We start from the raw sequence: 10,475 nt of genomic DNA on the forward strand, positions 1-10,475 counted from the left end.
GAGCATCCCCTTAAACCCAAGATTTAATATGGTTTAGTAGAGGTGAGGGAGGGGGGTAGTTGTCCAGTTTCCCAAGATTTATGTGACCGCCACCGGTATGTCAGAAGGCTCCAAGCAAAGGGCAACCGAGGTGCAACGGAGGTGACGAGTGTTCGCGATCCCCCGGGTCTAATTTGTCGTTTTTACGATCCAGCAGAGGGCAGCAGGAGCAATTAGCCGCGGGTCTAACGTGCAACCCACAGTCTCCTTCGTCCTGTTTCCCGCGCAGGACGCGTTCCTCTTACCATTTTCCCGTTTCTTCGAGCAACGTCCCTTCCTCCCCCCTCTCCGACCTCCGTCTTTCCCTCGCAGCCGTTTCTCCATAAAGGCTCGAATTGCTAGTGTAATTGGCCTACACGTGTGGTACGACGGCTAGACGCTGAAACCGCGCGAGCAGAAGACGGAAGCGTGTGGCAAGAGCCAATAATAAAGATGCCTGGCTCAACGGTTTTAATTGACTTTATTACAATTACGGGGAGCCTTTACGAGTCCTGTGCCTCACCTCCGAGCCCTCCATTCGAGCTTTTCCAGGCGGAAAAACCAGCCAGAACTTTTTTTTCTTTTTTTTTTAACTGAGATTTTAACTCGCCACTGGCGGCCATTACTCTGCTCGCCGCCATGCGAGTAAAAATAATATTTTGTATTCGGTGGTCTTCGATGGAATTCTCGATATGCGATACGTGGAAAAGAAAAATACAAATATTTGTGTACATTTAAAGAAATAAACAAATATAAAAGAAATAATAAAAAAAATGGCAGACTCGTCCGCTATTATTTTAGATTTTGTGAAATTTCTAGCGCCAGTTTGTTCCGTGTGTTGTACTTCTTGCAGATCTATCGATTAGGTCCCTTTGTGTAGACGACAGTATGACAGGAGCTTTCAGTCTTGCGTTCCCGTTATTGAACGTAAGATTTACATCGGGATTGAACTCCCGAAGCGTGTGGTTAGATCCAGTTTGCTTAATTTGAATGGTTCTGACTTTGGGAGATCCATAGTTCGGTTAACTCCGAGGCCACGTTCGACTTAGCTTTCAGTAGATCTAGAAGTTCGAGCCGTCGGGATCTATGGGAGAACGAAATTCGATCTACTCGTAACTTTGAAACGTTTGCGTTACATTTGTATAGTGCCCGTATAATTCAGAGTATTGTGGTCAGAATATGCTCGATGATTTTACAATAGTAAATGGTTCGCACGCTAGAGCCCTGTTCTAAACGACAGACTTGAACCGAATTGTCATCTAAACTGAACAAAATTTGTGACAATGTCCCGAAATTTAACGTGTAAGGCGTGTTGTTAGGCTTCAGGATTCGCGTCGACGAGTCGATGTTTTCTAATTACAGATTCAGGTCGATCCATTGCCATCTGTTCCCCCACGTACCCAATTGTCCACACAGATGATGACCAGCTGAACGAGCCGCGGCGATCCGACGAAGAAGGAAGGAAAACGAGGCCGAAGACTACACGATCTCTCGTTCTTTCTAGCTAGAAGCATCCATTCGAAAGGACTACGGTCGCTCACTGCGCGCAGGTATGTTCGATTTCTGTAAAGAAATCGAGTCTGAGATCGATGTCGAATCGAAATGGAATCGATGCGTTAGAAAATTGAATCCCACGAAATCGATCTCTCGAAAATCGGCTAAAAATACGATTTCTCTAATTACGTTTCATTTCATAGTTCAAAAGCTTTAGGTTGGATTTTTGTTGCGTATTATTCGTTTCGAACGAATGCCGTGGACATAGTATTCAGCGTGTTAAAAAATACATTAAACGGTTATTTAACACTAGTGCATTTAAAAATAGTAAATTTTACAGGTGGTTGAACAATGTTCACTCGCGATTGATAGTAAATTTTTAAACGAATTACCGTAGGAAAGAACGCAATAATAAAAAAGTTTTTATTTCGCGTCGCGTTTGAACATCGATACCATGGAACATTTAAACTTCTACGAATGCTCGGGCTCTCGTTTTTTCTTCGTCTCGTTCGCTATCCTTCTCTGTAACGTCAGAGGTTAAACAAGAGCTCGAGTTTCGTTTACCTAGCAGCTATATGTTCGCAAAAAGAATGCTATATTTATAAGAAGCCGTCTAAAATCGATCGAAACCCGAAGAGATTGCAATCCTGCTTGAAAAAAACAAAGAACCTACTTCTATGTTTTCCTGTTCCATATATCTCTATAAAAGATGAGTAAATTGGCGGGAAGGCCCTGGGCATAAGAGTTGAAACGCTCGCGTAAAAATTGTGTACGCCGAACGTAGTGACCTCTGGCGATCTGCAACAGAACTACAGCATCTAATCTTAAGAACCGCGCGACCGAAGTATAATCGATGCATAATCGAATGTCCCTAGAACCAGACGCTACGTTTCGAACGTCTCGGACAAAGACCAATCCTGGCGTTTATTGCGACCATTGTTTCATCATTTTTTGTACGTTTTATGTATGCGTGAGTCTCTATGTACATAGGTGTAGATAGGACCGGTGGCTCCATCGCGTTTCCAACGACAGAGAACGTAGACAGGGAGGCTCTCCGGTCTCCCAGGGCCAGATACCAATGGCTGATCGACGAACCAGACGACAAGGAAATCGTCCGTGTGTCGTTCGAAGTCCTCGAACCGAGGCGGAAGGCTTTAATTTCCAAAAAGATTAATATTAATCGCGTAGAATTATTATCGAGGATCTGCCATCGATATCTCGCTAACCTGGGTCGTATTTAAAAAAAAAATGGTTTCTTAAAATTACGTTCTTCTTTGGCCGCGACGGGAAAATTCACGTGAATGTTCTTTTTCTCGTCGTGACGGAGGAAATAATAAAATATATAGATTGTATATAGGGAAATAAAGTAAATCGGTGATTGTATATAAAATATGCGGGACACGTAACGTTGTTATTGAAAATGTTACATATCTTCTATGGATCTGGCTGGTGATGTTTCCTCAAGTAAGGTAGGAATGTTTGTAAGACGCGAAATAAAAAATTTGAATCGACGACGTTAGGTGCCCCTCGATCGTAATTGTACCATAAGACGAGAGATGCAAGGAATATTTGGCGACATTCTCGTCGCCGCGAATTGAGAAAATTACCTTAAGCTAGTCTCTTGTGTTAAGAAGCCGGTGATCGCACAATGTGATATTTAAGGGATGCGAGTTGATTCGCGTTTGTCGCTTTCGTGCGCGAAGGGGGGATCGGACATATTGTTTGCTAGATAGAGGTTATGTAAACGTTTGTTTCTTTTCGATCGATATAAAAGGCTTTTGAGGGTTAGATTATTGAAACAAACTTATTTAAAATTAGAAACTGAAATTTCGACCAGGCTAAATAGTCCTTCGAGCGCAATAAATAAATACATTTTTTAAATATTTTTATTTGGGTCGTGCAAAGGGTAGATAATTTGTTTATTTTGCGATTCGTGTATTGTCCAATTCCCTCGTTCTCGGTTTGCGTTTTATCGATCGAATCAGTGTGCAATATCGAGAGAGAGAGAGAGAGAGAGAGAGAGAGAATGTTCCGTAGATTTGTGGTTAGCTGTCTGATTAATTGTTTTTTCGGTAATTTGGAGAACCCACGGGAGAATGCGTGTTGCACACCTGTTGCGTCACCCGTGGGATAGAGAAGCGAAAAAAAATGGATTCCGTCGAATGGAATCAGAGAATGCAGCGGTACACGATTATACGTTGTAACAATGACGTCCTATATAATACACGATATCTATATTGCACATGCGATTCCATCCGTTGTTTCCTGAGGATTGTTTTTTCTCCGTCGTTTCCTGTCTTCCTGCTCCCGCGAGAAAATTCATTTTACGAGATTTCAAAGAAATTACCGCATCACAGATTTATTATTACGTCGACAGAGAAGTTTAGTTTTAGTATAACATCATTCTTACGGTGCTAATTGTAATTTCGACCATTTGTGTCGTATTTTGTTTCCTAAAATCTGATCTCCATTTTTAAAGAAATTTTGCAACCTTACCAATGTTTCATATAAAATTTGGTCTTTTAATTTACAAAATTTCGTATCGTTAAAGAATATTCATCTCTCAAATAGAAAAGAAAATAAATTGAAGAAGAAATAATCTGAAAAAAAGAATGTAGAAAGCTCGAGGGGATCCATGGATCCAAGGATTCTACTGGTTGCGACCCCGATCGACGTTCTTGTCCGAGCACCTCCATCTGTTCGTGTCCAGAAGAAACAGACACGAAGTCGGTAAAGTTGCTCTCCTCGGTCCTCGCGTTTAATTCTCCACGGTTAACGCATTTCCAGCTTTATCCTGTCGCAATCCTTGTAAAACTAACCGCGAACCAGTCGAATGCAACATTGATGAATTTTAGCGTTCGAAAAAGAATCGACGGAAAGCAACGACGGTTGTGACATTAGTAGGGCCACAGACGAGATATATGAATAGACGTTTCACCTTATGGACTTTCGCGGCCGAATCTGACTGCCATACCGACCTGAAAATTCGGAGCTGATTTTAGCGGCCTCTTCTCATGGATGGCGGTTAGTTGAGAAACTAGGCACTGAATTAGTATTGATGGGCAGCCAGCTGAGTGGGTACGTAAATACATGTGAGTTGATTATGGGAGGGATTGGAAAAGACAGTGGAGTATTATCAGACGGCAGACCCGTGCCCAAAGGGAACTGCCCCACCACTCACACACACTAATGCCAACCACCTTGTATATGAGTTCTGGCGTTTCGTATAGCTTCGTAGATTCGAGAAAGGCGGCGAATGTCAGTCTATCCTTCTTGCTCTCACCACAGCTGAAATTCGATCTCGCATATTCTCGAGCCGAGATTCTCGACTGCCTAGGCATTTTTGACTTTCTGACCTGTGTAGGCATATACAATGTATAAGCAATATACCATAATGAAGAAAAAATTACAAAAATTTGTTTTTACGGAAATACACGTTTTAAAACGATAATATTTTATGAACATATTTTAACCCTTTGCACTCGGTCGTCCCCTCTGAGGGGACATGAAAGTTTATTAGTGATTAAGGAGAATGAACTGATTTCACCGCAATTTTTTAAGAAACACATGTTTTCCTGTACTTTCCTATTAAAATGGGAAATATTCTATTAAAATGAGAAATATATCAGCCGTTTTTACGTTGAAGTGGAAGGATTGTCGATGATGGTCAGAGGCGTATGGTCGGATTCAAACACGTGGACAATAAACGTAACTATATAAACTATATTATTTAATGTTTACTGAAATTATTTAACATAAAGAACATAAAACGTAAACGTAAAAAACTATAAACGTAAAATCGAAACTTCATTCAAAGTCGAACCATTCCTATTGCTATCTTCGTTATAATCTAAATAAATTAACGTTCTTTGTCGGACAATAGAATGAATAATAAGCTACATATTCCAAATGTAGACCAAAGAAACCGGGACTGCATTATTTGTTCCGACAGGAAAACACCAGGAGAAAGACGTCAAACAACATTTTATTGTGAAACATGTATAAATCAACCTATGTATATTGGGAATTGTTTCAGAATTTACCATACCATAGAAAATTATGAGAAATAAATTTTTATTTTTTATTTTCTATAGATACATCGAGGCGGCCGGCAATGAATGCGTATAACAGCTGTGCTTAAAAACTCGATTTGTGTAGCCGGCCGCCAAACGGCGGCCACGCATTCATTTTCTAATTCAATTTTCTTTATTGATATTATCAGAAGTGGGAAAGATTTCAGCCATTATTTCGACAAATTTAATTATTAGATCATTAGCATGATATTGTCGACGGAAGAAGAATTCACCTAAATAGCCTACATAATGTATTTGGCGAGTTCCATACTTCAGAAAATTCGAACCTTTGACAACAATGCAGAACTAGATTTAGCTCGACACATTATACATTATTTGTCGTCGGTTGTTATGCCGACTAATACAAACAAGAGAAAAAAGCAACGATCGTGGACTGATGCAATACAGAGCCACAGATATGTACATATAGACAGAATTCATTGTAGTAGTAGCGATCTTTTTGAAGAAAAATCTCGGAAACTAAGGCCGAGCGGCGGTTATATGTATAGGAAAAAGTTGCTCAAAATGTTGATTTCTACAACATATTCAAAAATCATCGAAATCGGTGAGACCCGGCCTTTTCTAAATAATTACCTCATTTTCTTTCAATAATTCTCCATTGCAAAAATTCTACAGTATTCTTACATTTTTTATATTTTAAAATTTTCCCATGTTATTAGAAAGTAGATATACAACGAAAGTTATACAATTTATAGTTCCTAGCATGTATAACATGTATATGTATATAACGCATGGTCGCTTCGTATGGAAAGTGAATGAATCTTCAAAAAGCGCCCAGGTCCGATTTCGAGAAATGTAAGGTCTGTCAGTCACGATGGCTTTTGTCGTTTACTGACGATTCGAACGGTTGGCGATGCCAGGCTTGCTTTCGAGAAATGTAAACGACGTCAGCGATGCAAGAGCGAGAAGGAAAGCGAGTATCAGCCTGTTCTTCTCGGCTCTTCCGAAACTCAACGAGCTCACGTACACGCAATTGAGCATAGTGTGCGAAAGCGAGGAATGAGGAGTTTCCGGGGCCCCGATGCACAGTCTGATTAAACTGATTTCGAGTCGCAAATACGTTTCTGCCGAGTTATTTTTTTAATAAATGATGTATTACAATTTAAAATAAAAAATAGAGAATTTGCGGTGTACGTATCAATGAAATACATCCTTATGAATTTTAATAATCTTGAAATTTTTAAATACTCTTAATCGATTGATTTCTCCAATGAAATTAATCGATTAATGTCCAATGATGGACCCTACAGCTTTAATTCCGTTAAAAAATAATAAAATTTATGTAATTTTATTTTCTGTCTCACTTCCTCTTCTGTTAATTTCTGAATCTGTTGATAACGTAGCGAGTGACACGAAAATGGTAATGGGGTCCCGGGACCCCAGAAACTCCGGCCGAAAAATTACATTACGTGAGACGTCTATTCATATATCTCGTCTGTGGTAGGGCAGCGGTCGTCGGCCATAAAGAAAGTCGAAGGTAAGTCTCAGTCGATAAATTTATTTTTTGAGGTTAGGGATGATTTTTAATTTTTAATCGGAGGAATCTTACACGATTTTACAAATGTCTAGACTTTTATGTATCTTCTATTAAAGTTTTGATATAATATTAAATGTCATATATGCAGATTAGTTGTATTTAATCGACGATAGTCAAAACTTGTTACAATGTAAAACGAAATTAAATTTCGTTGACTATAATTTCTATTACAACGCCAATTTTTTTATTGGTTATTTAAAAAACCTCTAACCTCTCAATCAACTTCCAGACGCGTCCTAATGAAATATTTTATTCCACGACTCTGTTTTTTTGTGATAGTTTGTACCGCTACTTTGATTCTTTAAATTTAAATTTTGTAGACATTTTTATTTACGAACATTCGTCGCGTTTGTATTTTTGCTTTTCTATCGGATTTCTAAATCTATAACGTAAAAAGGATCGGAGATTTCCAAGAGCAATTACCGCGGCTATTTTTCGCGAAAAGGAAAATTCCCGATTCGCGGATAGTCTCGTTACGCGTCGGAGCAGGAGTTATTTCTCGCGATCGCTATTTCATGATTCGTTCGTACGCAAGGGGCAGATCTATGTATAAGCGAGCGAAGGGTATATTCACGAGAGATACATGCCTGCGCACATATTTACTCGAGGCTCTTTGCAAAAATTTATTCCCTCCGTCTCCGAGAGATCCGAGTTATTCTCGTCGAGTATCGCAGTTACATCCGCTCGCATTTCTCGCTCGCTCGCTCGCGAATATGCCACGTTCGAGGGTTCAAATTTTACGAAGAACGCGTCTCGTTCAATATTCGACCGGAAGTGCGCCGTGCACGCGATCCAAAGACCAGGCGAATCGAGACTCGCGATAAGAGCCGAGGTAATAAAAAAGGTTACGACCTTTTTAAATCGAAAAGAAAAAAAAATAAATGCTCGAACGATTCGTCGCAGTTGAAAATCATCGAACGATAAGTCGAAACATCGTTAACGTTCAATTTTTTCAAACGTTTTCATTGATAACAAATACACCGATCCCGGGTTGAGAGCCCCTGTTATCGGGGCGGAAATTAAATTTCAGCCAGAGGTCAGCGTAATCGGACTCATTTCTTTTCGTTCGTTCAAGATCACAGGAGCCCCTAAAATGTATTCACGACTCGTAAGTTGAGAGCCCCTGCTATCGAAACAAAGCTAAATTTCAATCACAAGTAAACTCGCTGGTTTCGTCCATTGTAGTTTGCTGGGATACTACAATTTATTCATGCTCCACAGGTTGAGAACCATTGCTATTGTAGCCAAAGCTACACTTCGGTCAGAGGCGAAGGAAAATGAACTTGATTTATTTATTCGTTCGAGGCTTGCCAAGTCTCTGCATTATAGTTGGAAACCCCTGCCATCCGAGAAAAGCTAAATTTCAAACAAAGGTTAACGACGGACCTTATTGTTTCTACTGTTAAAGTTTGCAGAGATACTGCGGTCTATTCACGGTCAATAAGTTGAGAGCCTCTCGTGTTTGCAACTAAAGTTAAATTTAATTCGAAAGTCAATGAAACTAAATTTGACTTTTTCATTCGGTCAAAGTTTTCGAACTCCCAGCAATTTATTCACGGCCTGGTCGGGTTAAGAACCTTTGCCATGAGAAAACTAACCTCATTTTTTGTCTATTTAACTTAGCAGAGATTCACAACCTATTCATGGTAAATGGAGAACGCCTGATATCGCGGCTGCAGCAAAATTGTTCGTTCACATGGGTTTGTAGTATGAAAAAAATTTGTATTTTCATTAATATCTTTTTTTTCCGAAATCATCGGTATTTTCAGGCGAGACACCCTGTATAATTCTTGCTCGATCGGCTGGAGCAACGGCACGGTCGAAATTCCAACTGGATACGTAGTTGCTGGATGCTATCGGACGCGAACGAAAGTTTTCCAATAAAAGATGTTTATGTCTGCTTTCGTCTCTGCGCGGCGCCAGAGGAAATATCGCCAAGAAATTTTTTTAGGTCGTCGAAAAAGGTGTTCTGGTACTCGACGTTACAGATATCCGAGCCTCGGGTCGGCTCGGATCGGAACCCGAAACTCTCGAGCATTCGAGGCTGAAATATAACCTGAAAAACTTCGTGTTTTACCACAACGTTAAGTACGAAACTTTTCTGTTATATAATATAGTGTTAGGCAGTTTAAAACTCGCGGTCTTGGCGCCGTGCTTCTATTGGCCGTGCGTTCTAGTGGCAAGAACCAATCACGCGCTTCTTCTTGCATTACCCGTGCGCGTTCTTACGTTCAGTGTTCACTCGAAACCATGTGCTATGTTCACGCATCGCGTCGTAGTATTTCTGTCTGTAAATGCAATACTGAACGTTCTCGAGTTCGAGTGTTTATTTGAAATGGATCCATTGTCCTAACATGTAATACTTACGTCGTGAACTTTTTTTTATTTTCATCGCGTGTTTGTCCTCTCAAACATATGAATTAATCGATTCACCGTGGTGTATCGTGTTCGAAAAAAATGTCTCGATGACGTAGAAGTCTAAAAAGCAATCTTGGGAAAATATACATACTTTCGCCCCTTTAAAAGAAATATTGCCCCCTTTCCACGTTTTCTCATCCATCTTGAGGAGCAACGTAGAAATTTGATGCTCGAATATCGGATGACTCCGGGTTCGCACATACTTTTTAAATCGATAGTGTCTCATAGCGTCGCAAATTCTGCCGGGGAAGTAAGTATATATGTATGTGCCTCGCGTTCCGTTTTCGCCGAAAAAGGTCAAAGGGAAACACGGAACGTCTGGTTTTTCCCCCTGGTCGACATTTTTCCCCTCGTGAATTAGAATTTCCCTCGTCCGTATCTTGTATTTATGCGACAGCATGATTTACTTACTAACTAATGAAACTTTTACGATTTACAACATGGCCTACGAACGATCTTGAGTACTCAAATTTATACTTATTTATCGAACTGTCCGAATCTTCATTAGGAGTTTCCAAAGTCAAGGTCTCTCGAAGGTTAACTCGTTATATATTATTTATTATAGCATTAGATGCGACGAAACGCGATCCAGAAATTTATTTAACAATTTTTTCCTAACAAGTTTCAAGTTATTTTTCTCGATTATTGGAAGGCAATAGATATTTTCGAGGGTGGTAACGTTGGGGGTGTCTGAGTTTAAGATAGTTATCGCGTTGGCCACCATTTTCGTGGATATCTCATTCAGTAAAAAGGAAGGTACGCGCCACGGTTGCAGCCAATGACGTAAGAGGCTGCGGAACGGGGGTGGTTGATAAAGGAAAACGACGTGAGAACAGGGATGGCTTGAAAATTTCGAGCACCCCTTCTCCCACCCATCTGTTTTCTTCGAGTTTCCATTTTTCCAACGAACGTCA

The 10,475-nt window shown here is 40.2% G+C and overlaps 1 protein-coding gene across 1 annotated transcript in view; it reads left to right on the forward strand.

The window, feature by feature from the left end:
- Window positions 1-3,721, forward strand: part of LOC122397305 (fringe glycosyltransferase) — a 113,079-nt gene extending 109,358 nt beyond the window's left edge. Inside the window, exon 9 of the mRNA XM_043396415.1 lies at window positions 1,381-3,721. Coding sequence (XP_043252350.1) covers window positions 1,381-1,438 — 58 coding nt within the window. The 3' untranslated portion in view covers window positions 1,439-3,721. The remainder of the gene's footprint in view (window positions 1-1,380) is intronic.
- Window positions 3,722-10,475: the final 6,754 nt, after the last annotated feature.

The sequence above is a fragment of the Colletes gigas genome, unplaced genomic scaffold (genome assembly GCF_013123115.1).
Source record: "Colletes gigas isolate AHSC1104 unplaced genomic scaffold, ASM1312311v1 Colletes_gigas_Sc00009, whole genome shotgun sequence".
Lineage (NCBI taxonomy): Eukaryota > Metazoa > Arthropoda > Insecta > Hymenoptera > Colletidae > Colletes > Colletes gigas.